Source organism: Peromyscus maniculatus, chromosome 1 (assembly GCF_049852395.1).
Source record: "Peromyscus maniculatus bairdii isolate BWxNUB_F1_BW_parent chromosome 1, HU_Pman_BW_mat_3.1, whole genome shotgun sequence".
Lineage (NCBI taxonomy): Eukaryota > Metazoa > Chordata > Mammalia > Rodentia > Cricetidae > Peromyscus > Peromyscus maniculatus.
In genome coordinates this window covers 191,148,276-191,163,916 of record NC_134852.1, presented here as the reverse complement: position 1 = coordinate 191,163,916, position 15,641 = coordinate 191,148,276, and the positions used below count along the sequence as shown (strand labels likewise).

Here is a 15,641-nt window from a genome sequence, read left to right as displayed (position 1 = left end):
CATCAGTATTTGAGTAGGGGGTCCGTTTCAGATTCATTTTATATCAAATCCCCATCTGTGCTAAGGACCATGAGAGTGAGCAGGACAAACCTAGGCCATAAGGCTTACTCTGCATCTTATTACCGTTTGTTTGGCTCAGGCTGGTAGGACCAGAAATTTAATTTGCAACCCAAGGTGACCCAAATCATTTGGCCTCTTTAATTTATAGAAACTTGATAAAATGTTTCCAGAATATTTTTTTAAAATGAGGCAGCACTGTGCACTTGTTATAGACCTATTATTTTATTTAAAAGGGAACCCTCAGTGCTGTGCAACTGCCCAAATGAGAACAGAGTCTGAGTTTCGTTGGCAAGAGAATGCTGGCGCAGCAAGAATCTTCCACTGGCATGAAAGCTGTGTGGTGTATTTTTGACATGTCTCTTTTTAGAATGTGCAAAGAAGTGATTGTTTTATTCATTCTATAATTGGTAAAGGAAAATCTCAAAGCAAAAGTCAGGATTTTTAATGTGTTTTATAATTTGAGGAAAAATAACTTCAAATGGAACGATGCCAGTGGAAAGATAAGATGTAGGCTTGACTCTGAAGGAGCACATATTTCAGTCTGATAAGTCACAATTTGCTTCATTTCAAGAATGAGAAGAATCCATTGCACTTGGTTAACAGTTTTGTGAAGGACAGTTTTAAAAATAATGTACATCAAATGGCGAGTGTGACTTGGATCCATGGCTCTTCAGTAAATCAGACACTATTGCACTGAATGTCTAGCCCACTTCTCTTGTTCAAATGTTTTATTTTAGGATGTCTTGAAATAGCTCGAACCACTAATGCTTGTAACCCATAGCAATATCAAGAAAGCTATGTCTAATAAATACACAAGTACAGTGTCAGTACAAACATTGCAAAATAAATAAATCTACCTTAAACATCAACTCAGTCTGCTTTTGCTTTTAAAAAAATGATTGAGCTTTCTTATTAAGACATCACAACTCAATAGATACTAAATTGTACATCATTCTAAATTCATTTTGTGAGAACTGAAATTGGAACAATCTGTGGGCATATGAATAACAGCTTTTGAAAAAAAAGAACATTTCTATTTGCAAAAAGTGCACTTTGGTGCACAGTATAGGAACTAATTTGGATAATTGTTAACAAACCTTACAGGACATATTTACATTTCCAGTGCCCTTAGACTGCCACTTCTCATTAAACCTATGGCCAATTTTCGAGGTTTTCCAACCTCTGTGCCTCTGGTTCCCAGGTCTCCAAGTTGGGTCAGCAAGCTGGTCCTTGGGCCAGATTCATGTGTTTTCTTAAACTAAGAATAGCTTTTACAATTTTAAGTGGTTGGAACACTTGAAAGATTTGTGATATGTGAAAATGATAGGAAATTCCAATTTATGTGTCCATAAATAAAATTTTATTGTTCAGTCATGTTCACTTTTGTACCTGTTGTTGGCAGCGGCAGCTGCTCCCCGGTGGCAGAGCTGAGTCTGTGCCAGCGGAAGCCGTGTGGCCCTGACCTTAAAATGTTTACCACCTGGCCCTTCACAGATGAAGCTTGTTGCCTCAAGCTTAGGGCATGGCTTCTCCAGCTGTAACAACCGTGTGCCACCCTGGGTGTCCCTGCTCCGTTCCTCAGGAAGTTGGTTGGCAGCCCTGTGCCATTTTGCTTGTCCTCTGCATGTCCCTGACATCAGGTGTGAAGAGGGCAGGAGTTCAGAAATCTTCAGTTTCCAGTTTAAATGTGATGGAAGTAAAATATATTTCTTTCCACCACGTTCCTTCTTCAGAGCTTCTCACCAAGGATCTTCACCTGTAACATCATCCACATAAGCTTATTAGTGTATTGAACAAATATTTACAAAGTAAAGTACAAATATTTACAGCCTACCCAGGTTCAGAGTCGTTAACTCCAGAAGCCCACAGCCCGCGTGGCTAGGTGGAAGAAGTCACTTTCTGTAATACGGTGTTAAAACATGGTACCCATAGGAGGTAGAACACTGTTATTTCTGTCCTGGAACACCACATTCTTTTTTAAAATGATTTATTTTTATTTTGTGTGCATTGGTGTTTTGCCTGCATTTGTGTCTGTGTGAGGGTGTCGGGTCCCCCAGACAGTTGTGAGCTGCCATGTGGGTGCTAGGAATTGAACCTGGGTCCTCTGGAAGAGCAGTCAGTGCTCTTAACTTCTGAGCCATCTCTCCAGCCCAAGGAATACCACATTCCTTAGGAGAAACAACAGAAGCTCTTTTTATTATATCAAATAAAAGTTCCTCAGCTTTAGGAAAAGGAGAAATTCCTTCAACTGTCATCACTTCAGGTAGGAGTAAGGTGAACATTTGCTGCTTTAGAAATCCTTAGATTATTATTGTTATTGAAACTTTAGATGTTATTTTAGAACAAATAACATGAAATACTATGGCAGTCAGAAAGGCTAAAACATTGTACTTGTGGGACAAAAAGATAGAATTCTGGGAACAGGAGAGCTGAGCCAGGAAATGCTGCCAGCTGCTGCCATGAGAAGCAACATGTAAAGATACTGGTGAGCCATGTGGCAAGGTATAGATTTATAGAAATGGGTTAATTTAAGATGTAGAATCTAGCTAGCCAGAAGCCTGAGCCATTAGGCCAAACAGTTTAAATAATATAAGCATCTGCATGTTTATTTGGATCTGAGTGGCTGTGGGCCCAGGCGGGACTGGAAATAATTCCAGCTACGACTTGCCAAGGGAAATGGAATCCAAAGGCAATCATCTAAATCACTGTCCCACAACAAGGCCACACCTCCCAATCCTTTCCAAGACAGTTCCACCAACTAGGGACCAAGCATTCAAGTATATGGGCCTTTGGAGGCCATTCTCATTCAAACCACCACAGCCAGTCTGGGCAATACAGCCTCCAACCTCAGAAGCAGTGAGAAGAAGGCTCTTGTGTTTGATTTTCCTCACACCTCTTTTCACGTTCTAGATCATCTGTCTGCCGAGATTGACTTTGCGTGTGAATATCAAGCAGTGGGGTGGGCAGCTGACATTGCATTTTCAGGATGGAGACTGAAGTTATTATTATTATTATTATTACTTTTTACTTTTCTTTTGCTTTGCTTTTTAAACATACAGTCCCCCTATGGTTCCTAAATAGACCAGGCTGACCTTGAGTTTGTGATCCTTGCCTCAGCCTTCCAAATGTTGAGACTATAGGCAGATGCCACCACACCTGGCACATTTTAATTTATTATATTATTACTATTTTTAGAGGCAGGAAGAGGTGAGATTTCTGGGTCTAAATAAAACAAGACTATAATACTAGGAATCCCAAACACTGAATGATCCATAGAGTTCTTGAAGAGTGTTATGTGTGTTATTAATAATTAAGGCAGTCCCATATGTGATGACTTAAGTCTGTCTGACACTTTGGACAAGTTGGTTGCCTTCTTGAGGCCTTTGGTTAGTTATTTACAAAATAAGGAAGTCTGAGAACAACTGTGTGTGCGTATAAACACAAGGGCATGTACATGCCATGGCGTATGTGTGGAAGTCAAAGGACAAGTTGTGGGAGTCAGTTCTCTCCTTCCACCATGTGAGTCCTACAGTTCAGGTCACCAGGCTTGGCAGCAAACACCTTTATCCACTGAGCCACCTCTCTGGCCCAGGAAGTCTAAATTTTAATAGCTTGCATATAATTCAGAGCCTGGGTACTATTAAGGCTCCATTCCCACCTGTCTTCAGAGGACAAGCTTCTTGAAAAGACACAAGGCTCCATCCTGTGTTACAAAATCCTGTCTGTTGAGTCTTGTTTCAAAATGCTACAGTACCTTAATGTACCTGGGTCAAACATGCTGCCCTCAGTCACTGCTGGTAGCCCATTGTGTCACTGGGGGACAAGGCACCCACAGGTTTCTCCTCCTTAATTTGGACACTTTCTGAGGCTACAAGCTGAGGAGGCGATGTGAGTCCTCGAGGCTGCTTAGTGGACTTGGTGAGTTTCTTGAGTTCACTTGCAAAGGAGATGCCCCTTCTTTTATCTTCTCGGGATGCCTATGTAGAAAAAAAAAAAATGAACCTTCCTTGATGGAAAGGTAAACCCAGGCTCTTGAGTCCCATGGCATACTCAGAGAGGGAGTATGTTCTGTCTTTTCTCCCAACAGTGAAAAAACAAAATAATTACCTTCCAACAGCTCAACTTAGGACCTTTCTAGAGATTTCACCAGCTCCCAAATTTAATTATGATACGATTGACTATCAATGCTTTATAAAGAGAGCAAAGTAACTTTCATGTTACCTGAACCTGCTCCTTTAGCTTAAGGATGAATTTCCCTGCACCTTTCCACTTGCTTTGGGCTTGAAACACACACTCTTGGTCCAAAAGGATCCTCTGGGAGGACTTTGGAGTAGAAGACTTCTTATTGGGTGCATCTTTCATCACCTCTTCCAGAAGCACATAGTCACCTGGGTTGGGGTTGTTCAGGATGCTGTAGGAATATTTGGCTTTGCATAAGGTCTGAAAGATAAGTTAGGGTCGTCTGAATCAAGCATCTCCTGTGTTTGCATCCATCCTGAATGAAAGTTTAAGGTGGGAAAGTGGCTCAGACTTTTAGCGATGGAGAGTATCTTCCAAATCTGGTCACCCAATGCCTCGTTATCATTTGAGTAGCTATGGCTTATAACACTCTTTCTCAGGTTACTTCACTTAGTTTCCAAATGGCCTGACTTACTCGGTGGTGTCAGAGCAACTGGAATGGGCTAGTGACGTCAGACACAGGAGGAAGATTTATGCAACATAAATTACTCAGAGTCCTCCCTCCCCCACCCAAAAAAGAAGTCTGCCCACACAGTGTAACTTAGACACAGATCTGAGTGAGCTTTTGAGACCTTGCTGGAGATCTCTGAGTGAGTAAGGGACAGAGCTGGGGACTGAACCCTCAGCCATGTGATCAGGAGTCTGTGCTGTTTACTGTGCAATATCACTTTTCAAGCAGGAGTTCAATGAATGCAAACCTTGAGGAGGCCATGAGGAGCAGTTCTCTGAAGTCATGTTTAAAAAAAAAAAAAAAAAAAAGCAGCCCGATCTAGAGGAAAAGATTTGGCCAACAGTCAGAGTTGGCCTCTAACTTGTCTTCTGTGGCATCCTTCAGAGATGGTTATTCAGTATTTACTCAGGTGTTTCTGGGGCAATTTCTGCAGGGTCACCTCCTAAACCTATTATCAGCAGAGATCCAAACTCATTGTAGATGGTAGCTAAGTATCTGTTGCGGACTGAAGAACCGTTTGCTATTCTTAAGAGATGTCTTGATTCATTCATAAATGAGCTGTCAATACACATACACATCTGATTTGTCCCAATCATTTGTATCAGCAAGAGGCATGGTGTGAGGAAAGGCGAGAGTCTTTGCGGTGCTGGGATCAAGCCCAGAGCCCTGTGCCTGCCAGGCAGGCAGTATCTCTGAACTGCACCTGGCCCCCAAGGAGGCTTTTACCTGCTGAATGACATCCTGTGCAGTGCTGACCCGGGGGGCTTTGATGACAGTTCGGGGTTGCTCTGGAGAGACGTCATGAACTTGAACAAAGAAGCTCTCCTCCTCCGAGCTCAAGATCACCTCCTTGTCATCTTGGACAATGCTTTTCTCTTCTAGGGTCTGCATTAAAATAATAATGATAATAATAATAATAATAATAAACAATAATAATAACAATAAATGAGTAATTGGTAAGATGATTTAGAAGACAAAAAAATCTAGCAAAAATCTGAGCTGCGTCGAAGAGAAGTTCATTCCCCAAACACTATTAACATTTAGGGAATATGAGACATGGGAGCTGGAGAGACGGCTTAGGGTAAAGGTGCTTGACGTGCAAGCCTGATGACCTCTTGTACCTCTCCTCCTCCCTTTTCTCCCTCTCTCCCTCCCCTTCTCTCCCTCTCTTCCCCCCCTTTCCCCTTTCTCTTCCTCCCTCTCCCCCTCCCCTTCTCTCTCCTCATTTTAAAGTTACAAAAGAGAAATACTAGGTGTATGAAATAGGAAGCATGGCGTACTCATCCAGGTGGAATAAGCAAAGCCCAGAGTGAAAAGGCCCAATCAGTGGCTTCAGGTAAACCACACTTTAGTGAATATTGATAGAATTCCCAATCATATGAGAATTATTATCAGGCTAATTGGATTTGGGTAAATTTTAGTGAAATCCAATTTCCCTCTCTTGTATGCATCATCTTTAAAAAAGGTTTGTTTCTTTATTAATTTAGGTGTATTAAATATGGAGTGTATGCCTCCAGATATGTATTATACTACCTGAGTGCAGGGACCTTTGGAGGTCAGAAGAGGGTATTAGATCCCGTGAGTGAATGGAAACCGAACCTGAGTCCTCTTCAAGAGCAATAAGTGTGTTTATTTGTTGAGCCATCTCTCCAGCCCCTATTTTTATTTTACTAAAAAATTCAAATGGGCTGGAAAAATAGCTCTGCAGAAAAGAGCACTGGCTGCTCTTCCAGGAGACCAGGGTTTGATTCCCAGCACCCACATGGTGACTTACAGCCATCTGTAACTCCATTTCCAAGAGATACAATGTTGCCTTCTGACACTCATGGGCACTAGGCATGCATTTGGTACACAGATACATGTGTAGGCAAAACCACCGAATGCATAAAAATGTTTTCCCAACAGTCAAGAAAATAATAAACCCTTTTCTATTCTCTCCTTTTCTTTTTGTATCACCTCATTCTCATGAACAAATGAGCCAAGAAGTCTGTAAACAAAATCTCACTGTTGTTAGGTGATGTATCCTTGTGTGCATCTGCCATTGATACATAAAGTGTATTTTCCAAGTATGTGAATGCACAAAATTCTGAAATTGTGTGAATATGATTGTAATTTTTATATAGTTTCTGTCCATTTATCAGCACCTTTTTTTGTTATTGTTATTTTTTGAGACAAAGTCTGTCTGTGTAGCTGGGCTGTCCTGGAACTCGCTCTGTAGACGAGGCTGGCCTCCAACTCAGAGATCCGCCAGCCTTTGCCTCCCAAGTGCTGGGATTAAAGGCGTGCACCACCACTGCCTGGCTGTCCCCATTTTCAAATGACAGTAGTTTTAAAGTTACGGTCTACAAGAGAGTGGACACAGGAAAAGAGAGATGAAGGAAGTAGTAGGTAATCCTGTCGACCCCGAGACTTCACATAGAAAATTCTCTTCCCAGAAGTCTTCTAACCTGATCTCCATAGACAGGGTACCGAAATGATGCTAATTAACCAGAAGAATTCAAGATTTGCTGTCACTGGCTTGCAAATTTCTGCTGGTCCCATCACCCAGGATTGTTCCCATTGATACTTAGGTCAGAATGGGAAACTGCCACCAGGTGGTGCCAAACTGTCACCTAGACTGGAAAGGATCGGCCTCAGCCTTTTCAACAGCCCTGAAGTCACAGCCCTACAGCTTATATGACCTGGGTTTCCAACCGTACCCAATCTCACAATGGAGGAGGAGGAGTGCAGGTATTGTCTGCTTCTGTTGCATAAAACATGTTTGTTCCCCACCATCCTACAGCATGCTTTTCTCCCCAATTACCGTTCTTGTTACATAATGGGATGTGTCATTACATTTATCGCTATATATTCAAACAACCCAAAAGTGCTGTTGGGGTAGTTCACATGACAGAATTTATGGTGTAGCATTCTCCGATGCCAGAAGGAAGAAGAGAGGATGTGTGGCTGAGGAGAGAGTCAGTAACGTGCTTGCTGCAGAGCAGGAGACTCCAGGCTCCAGGACATGTGTAGACAAGCGAAGTGGGGTGTCACATGCTTATCATGCCAGCACCAGGAGGCAGAGACAGGCCGAGCCTGGGTTGGCTAGGCTGTCCACAAAGCCAACTTGGGGAGATCCAAATCCAGTGAGAGACCTTGTCTTAAAGAAAACAAGGGGGATAGGTAGTTCCTGAAGAGTCCTTGTGGTGGTTCTCTGGCCTCCACATGCACAGCACACACGTACATTTGTACATGTGAACACACACATACACGCACGCATACAAAGAGGAAAAATTCTAAGTTGCTTCATAAAATCAGCAACAATGCATGTTTTGCTAGGTGTGGTGGTGCACACATCTTTAACCCTGGCACTATGGAGGCAGAGACAGGTGATTCTCTATGAGGTCAAGGCCAGCCTGGTCTGCATATCTATCTTGGGCTACATAGTGAAACATTGTTGTTTTTTGTTTTAATTCTTGTTTTTTATTGTTGTTATTAATTTTCCTTTGTCTTTGTGTGTGTGTGTGTGTGTGCACATGCGCGTGCGCGTGTGCGCGCGCGCGCGTGCACGTGTCCATGTATGGAAGCCAGATGTCGACATCAGGCATCTTCCTCTGTCATCTTCCTCTGTCGCTCTCTACACTCTTTTTTGTGACAGGCTCTCTCACTGAACCTGGCACCTGAGGTTTCAGCACAGCTGGCTGCTCAGACAGCCCTCGGGATCTGCTTGTCTCCGCTCCTCCACCATGGGTACAGACACACCACTGCACCCCACAATGTCTTACAGACACACCACTACACCCCACAATGGCTTACAGACACACCACTGCACCCTACAATGGCTTACAGACAGACATATCGCTGCACCCCACAGTGGCTTACAGACAGACACACCACTACACCCCACAATGGCTTACAGACACACACACCACTGCACCCCACAATGGCTTACAGACTAAAGAGACTTGACTGGGGGCCTGGAACAGGGCCTAGTTCATGATGAGTGTTTAATAAATGTGTGTTTAATTACATTGTTGAATCGACTCAACCGTTCATCACTTGATTTGTCCTGAGGCCTGATGGGATGTGATGAACCAAAGGCTTTATGTCCCATTTTAAAAGGGGATAGTAAGGGACTGTGCACCTGCTGGATTGTTCTGCAAAGAAAACTGCTTCACAGACAGTCTCATACAGGAGCCAATGGATTCCGAGTCAATGTGGAAGTTCTTGCTTGCTTTCCTTCCATGAGGACAACCATGGGGCATCAACATATATAAATGTTTACTGATTCTAAGTCTGAGAGATTATTTTTAGTTTGTGGTGAAACTGTGGAATATTTTCAAAGACATAACGAGCTAACATATAAGCCCAGAACCTTTTGGATGTTGATTATCCCTCACCTGGAAAACTTAGAACCCAGTGTGCCTTGGAGTTTGTCAACTTTCAGATCTGGGAATCTTTGCACAGACTGTATGTGCTGGACGTCCCCGGCTAGGCAAAAACCCTGTCAGACACCGAGAAGAGCGCTCCTGTGCTAGGCAGTGTGGCAGCTCCCCTCACCTGAGGTTTTGCTTTCTTTCTATGACTTGAAAATAGTAAGTGGAAGATGCGGGGCGGGAGGAGGGAGGAGAGGGAGATCTGTGGTTGGTATGTAAAATGAATAGGAAATTTCTTAATAAAAAATATAGTAAAAGAGAAAGTTAAAAAAAGAAAATGCCATAAATAAATAATTTATAAGTTTAAAATTGCATGGGAATAGTGACATTTCTTGCTTTTTTTTCTGTCCTCGGGGTTAGGAGTGGTATAGATGTGGTCACGAGTCACCCTTTGCCCAGCACATCCCTATCAGACTATCTGCCCATCAGTCTTCTCTACCTTGGGGATCAGATCAAATGCCGTGGTATCCTAACACGTGGATACCAGCGACTGGTTCTATCTGAGATTTCGGGCACCTACAGGGAAGGGCAGCCTAGGCCATTTCCATAGGGCTGCTGGTTTAGGACGACCCTTCCTCCAGCAGTGATGTCACACTTAGAAATACGGCACTAGACTCCCAGCGGGGGCCACGCGCAGGAGTCCTTTAAGTTCCTGCTTCCTTCATTTTACAAAGGATGTTGTTTTCAGACTGAGTGCTTTCGTTAACCACCTGAATATGTGCAGGAAAATAAAACCATGTCTCCATATTGACTTGAGAAGAATCATCTGAACCATGTTTCAGTGACAAGGAATTCAGGACTCGAGGAAGGTGTCAGTGCTGAGATGGCTGGGGACACACTGAGCAATCGCCACGCAGGCTGTGTCCAGGTTGTACTTACTTCCTGTTGGGGCTTTAAGACAATCCTGCCTACATAGCCTTCTTCTGGGAACCAGCTGTTTAAAATCTGCACGATATCTTCTTCTGGACCCACAGGTCTCTGGAATGGTTGTTTCTTACACTCACTCTTTTCCTTAGATATAAAATACTTCTCTTCCATCAGAAAATAGTCTGTGGCGGTATGTTTGGTGTCTTTGTCCATCACCAGAATCTAAAGAAAAGGCAAAGGCAGCATGAGGCACATGTCTGAAGAGTGGCACAACTGAACACTAGTCTGTTTTCATGGTGTTCTGGCGGGTTTGCTGGGCAATTTATAAGTGAGGCCTACTTGGGAGTGTTGCATAATTCTTTCTAGAGCTGTAATAATTCGTACATGTCCAAAATGGATTATTTATGCTCATACTGGGCAAAGACACTATTTCTAATCCCCAGACAGCATAACTATTTTTCCCACTGCTGGAATGAGAGATCCTATTGAATTAAAACTTCAGGTTTCTTACTCCCTGAATTTGGTTCTTTGAAATCTTGCAACAAAGCACTGATGCAAAGAACCCTGTGCAGTTTGCAAACACCATCTCTGTTTTTCACAGTGGAAACAACTATCCTGTCATGCACGGCTTACAAGGCTAAGGTCTCGTCTGAGAATTCTCCTTTCAGGAGATTCCTGACACTGTGCCCAGAGGGTTGTTTCTTTGTTGGCCTTGGCCTGAACCATAGATGGAGGGTTAAGACAGAGCTTTGGGGTCAGTTAGACCTAGGTCTCATATTTCCATTTAAGATGTATGTGTTTTGAGTTGAGGATATCTCAGTGGTAGAGCACTTGCTCAGCTTAGCATACATGAGGGTGTAAAGATATACTGTCTTCGGAGTTTTGGAAAGAGAATTGGTTTTCCCATCTAAAAAATGGGAATGCTCACAGTAAGAATCTATTAGTTTTGGTTTATGATGGAGGCATCAAGCACCGTGCAAGACATTACAAGCACTTGATGAGTACTAGCCATCTTTAGAGTCTCACTGATGTTTTCTTCTCACTCCTGTCAGATAGACTTCTGATGAAGCATCAGAGATAGTGAAGAAATCCTCTTTGTTCCCTTCCAGTGAGAGGGAACCTGACTTGGATTAAGCAAACATCCATCTCCCCAGGTCTCTGCCAATGATGCAATGGCCATAGTTAGTATCTCTCTCTTGGAGGGGAAGCACAGTATAAGGGTGCTAAGGATGGTAGAAGCAGAAAATTCTGACACCTGATCTCTCTACCCGAGCCCTTGGTCTAAAGCAGCATGCTAGTAGTTCCATGGGGGCCAAGGTAAACAATCTGGACCGCACACACATCTGCTACTATAAGAATTATCAGGATGGGAAGTTTCCAGAGGTTCCCTTGGTACTGTCAAGAAACTCAACACCACTTTTTTTCAGCACTGAGGACTCATTTGTTTATTTGCATGGGGTGAAAATATGGTGCTGCTTTCATTAGTGGCCATGGGAAGTTGTTTTGATTTTACAGAATCTTAGTAGTGATTTGATACTGATGTTTATGGACTAATTGACTAAAAAGCAATCAAGGGAAAAAAAAAAACACTCCAAACCCTTGGCAGTGGCTTCTGTTTTATCTATAAAACTTGGACCTTAAAGCGGTTTACTACAATGCTACTTAAGTCAGTTATAAAATGTTGGGCAAAATGTTGCACTATCCACAGAGATGTGCCTTTAAATGATAGAGACAGCTAATAATAATAATAATACTTATGCATCACTGCCCAATTAGTTTCTAATTCTGTCGTATGGTTCCTGCTACATTTCATCATATGCACTAACTTTGGAGGAAGGCCCAGGGTACTCCTCTTAGTCAGTGCTCTCCCTGGTCTACCCTCGAAGAGAAGTAGTTCTAAAATGGGTTAAGGATGAAAGCATGTGGGGGGATGGTAGGCCACTGAATCACAGAAATTCTTCTCTATGGTTAAGCTGGCTTGTCTAGTGGTACCAAGAACCCTTACACTATTACAATACCTTACACTATTCTTAGGATTTCAAACCATCAAAAGTCATAAAGCCAGGAGGATTGTAAATTTAAGGTCAGGCTGGGGGAGTCCTGTCTCAAAATCAAAATAAAAGGTGGTGGCTCAGTGGTAGAACAGTTGCCTAGCATGTACAAGGCTGTAGGTTCAAGCCCCAACATGTAAAGATAAACAAACAATAGATAAATAAATAAAAGATGTATCGTCAACATGGACTTTTATGGGTTTATGTGAACGTGTATATGCATACATATTTGCACACACATACATTTTGGAGACCGGATTTCTTTAACCATGGGTTCAGCGGACTTGCCTGTTGGAGAAGCTGCTTTGCCTTGGTGCCTCCAGTTATAGTAAAGACAGCAAAGGGCTCTGGTCCTGGGACGCCATGCACCGTGACTCTGTGCGTCTGAGAACATTTCCTCTCTTCAGTATTAAACATCTGTCAATGAAGATCACATGGTTTCTCATGCATTCTAGATAACAGAAGTTCTAGGACCTACTCATAACCTGACACAGGCTGATGTGGTAGAAGAGACAGAGGCACATCTCCTCAACCAACAGTGCTGTGGGATGGTCTGTATGTTACGTGTGTTGCTCTGATTGGGTAATAAATAAAACACTGATTGACCAGTAGCCAGGCAGGAAGTATAGGTGGGACAAAGAGAAGAGAATTGGGGGAAGTGGAAGGCTGAGGTGGGGGAAGTGGAAGGCTGAGGTGGAGAGACCTGCCAGTCACTGCCATGACAAGCAGCATGTGAAGATGCCAGTAAGCCACAAGCCACAAGCCACATGGCAGAGTATAGATTAATAGAAATGGGTTAATTTAAGATATAAGAACAGTTAGCAAGAAGCCTGAGCCATTAGGCCAAACAGTTTCAATAATATAAGCGTCTGTGTGTTTATTTTATAAGTGGGCTGTCGGACTGCCGGGGCTTGGTGGGACCTGGAGAGAAAACTCTCTAGCTACACAACCGTCACGAGGAAATTCAGTCACCAGAAGATTAACTTACTGAAACGACAGTGCTTCTTTTCAACATGAGCCGGGATGGGTATCATATGAAATGCATGTTAGTTTTCACCTTTGAAAGCTCCTTGGGTGAAACAAATGTGAGCCAAGGTTTTTGTAGAGTGATGCAAGAAAAAGGAGAAAGGAAGAAGGAGAACCAAGACAATAAGGGCAGGGGCACAAGGACAGAAGAAATGGGCAGAGGTGAGGGAGAGAGAGGCCGGAGAAGAAAGCAGGACTATATAAGATGAGGATGGTCCAAGAGAGTGCCTGAGCCTGTGAACACAGACAGAGGGGAACCGGACACACTGTCACATAAGTTTTTAATTTATAGAGGAAGAATCATAGAATTAACAAGTAAATTGGAGCAGTTTTCTTTGTTTAAACAAACCACCTCAGTTTAGAGGGGTAAGCCCTAATCCGATGGTTCTCAAACATCGCTGGATGTGGGGTCTTAACCGATGAGTTAGTGCATATGTGCGCACCAAGTGTCAGCCATTTTTGTTATCGCTTCCATAGCTACCTAATTAACAACTCATTGGCCACTCTGTTGTACCACAAGAGAGTCCGCCTTCGGTGTAGCAGTCCTGCAGATATGCTAGGAGAAATAAGAACTAAGTTACCGAAGAGGCTGGCATGGTACTGCCAGAGGGATTGTCCTCCATCCTTCTGCTGTTTATGAACAAGCTAGAGATTTCCAATATTTCGTTGTGGAGGTTCCGCAGCTGCAGATGTCGATAACCTGGAATGATGCAGAATTGGGAAAAGCCTGTTAACCATGCACAACTGAGCTCTGCAGATATCTCCGTGGAGGTCAATACATCCCCCAAATGGGCAGTGGGTAGCAATAGGTATGCCAGAAAAAATCTTTCACCATAAAAGAGCTGTCCCCTGGGGGATGTTCCTGGACTGTCAATGAATAATTAACTTGTCCAGTACTCTTTCTAACTTAGACTCAAATGGATAATCATTAAACTCAAACAACAACAAAGAAATAGGGAATCCTGATGATTTTGACACCAAGGCAGCTACTATCCCTGCTTTACTAAAGGGCAATAATTTTAGAAAACCTTTCATCATAAAATATTTTAATAGCAAGAGATTGTATATAAATATAAAATGCAACAGTATGCAGCCAGTAAAATGGCAATGTAGCTGTATGATTATTAATATAGGAAGGTGCTCACTAAACACATTAGAAATGGAAAGCCAGGAAGTCTTAAAACATTAGAATTAGTAGGAAGTCTATTTCTTAATCGTGTATCTCATTGCCATATACATGGGCAGGGAAAAAAAGCCTGCGACAGTTGCCTATCTAAAGTGACTAGACTGGGAAATGGCACGATAGATACTCTTGAAACAACTAATTTTTGTTTCTCTGTCCTTTCTCACAATTATCTAGTAATTGTAATAACCTGAATTATAGGTCCCTGGCAGAAGCCATGTGATTTCTTTGGGGAATAAAGCCTGAGAATAGCATGAATAGCTTTCCTTGTGGCAAGACCTCTGGAGACTCTGACCCACTTGGCAGGAACCTGTGGACAGTTTGCTGCATGATTCTGGGCATGACCCCGGGAGCATGTGTGCTGTGTGCTCTCCTTGCTTCCCCTATGCTGGCCATACTGCTGGTCTGGATGAGTGACAGTAGGTCATGAAGTTTAATACTACACATTTGTATAACTGCATAAGAGGGTTAAAGAATTCTATTAAACAGGTGATATCAGGAATTAATGGGAATATTCAAGGAATAAGGAATGAAGCAGAATCATAGAAACCCACAGTTGCCTATTTCTAATAGCTGTGCCAACACCCCAAGAAGTCGAAAGATAGACATAAGGACAACAGATAAACAGGGCCAACTATTAAGAGTAAGTTTCCAGGTTATTGTGGGAGCCCGTTCTCGGGTTCTTCGTGGCTTTACCCAGCAGGTCTGAATAGAGGATGATCAGGACCACGGGCCTGAGTGCAGGTGTCTGAGATGGTCTGCACTTGGCTGTGCTGGGGGAGGAGGTCTTTTGCTCAACCCCTGGGTGTCTCTATAAAAACCCTGGGCCAGAGACAGTCGGGGGCCGTTGGAACAGGTTCCAGACCCTCTCGAGGCTATCCTTTATTTTCTATCTGTTTATCTCCGCAAGAGTCTCCACTATAAATCCTTCTATCTAATATTTCCTGCTGATTGCACTCAAGAAAACTCTGGCCGGGCGGTGGTGGCGCGCGCCTTTAATCCCAGCACTCGGGAGGCAGAGGAAGGCGGATCTCTGTGAGTTCAAGGCCAGCCTGGTCTCCAAAGCGAGTTCCAAGAAAGGCACAAAGCTACACAGAGAAACCCTGTCTCGAAAAACCAAACCAAAAAAAAAAAAAAAAAGAAAAGAAAAGAAAACTCTGGGGAACTGTGGGGGTGGTGGGTAAACGCCCCACAGGTTATGTTGCTTTTTTTTTCTGGTTTTTTGAGACAGGGTTTCTCTGTGTAGCTTTGGAGTCTTTCCTGGAACTCACTCTGTAGCCCAGGATGGCCTCGAACTCACTGAGATCCACCTGCTTCTGCCTCCTGAGCGCTGGGATTAAAGGCATGCG

General features: G+C 43.1%; 1 protein-coding gene across 3 annotated transcripts in view; it reads right to left on the bottom strand.

The window, feature by feature from the left end:
• Positions 1 to 758: 758 nt before the first annotated feature.
• Plce1 (phospholipase C epsilon 1) overlaps positions 759 to 15,641 on the bottom strand; it is a 302,775-nt gene continuing 287,892 nt past the window's right edge. For 2 of the 3 annotated variants that reach the window (XM_042263101.2, XM_076563017.1), the window contains exons 27-33: positions 13,691 to 13,809; positions 12,372 to 12,500; positions 10,045 to 10,254; positions 5,477 to 5,635; positions 4,282 to 4,500; positions 3,815 to 4,037; positions 759 to 1,816 (exon numbers count right to left, since the gene is read on the bottom strand). In XM_042263101.2, the coding sequence (XP_042119035.2) occupies positions 3,849 to 4,037; positions 4,282 to 4,500; positions 5,477 to 5,635; positions 10,045 to 10,254; positions 12,372 to 12,500; positions 13,691 to 13,809 (1,025 nt within the window). In that variant the 3' untranslated portion in view covers positions 759 to 1,816; positions 3,815 to 3,848. The remainder of the gene's footprint in view (positions 1,817 to 3,814; positions 4,038 to 4,281; positions 4,501 to 5,476; positions 5,636 to 10,044; positions 10,255 to 12,371; positions 12,501 to 13,690; positions 13,810 to 15,641) is intronic. The other variant, XM_076563016.1, reaches the window with a different exon arrangement.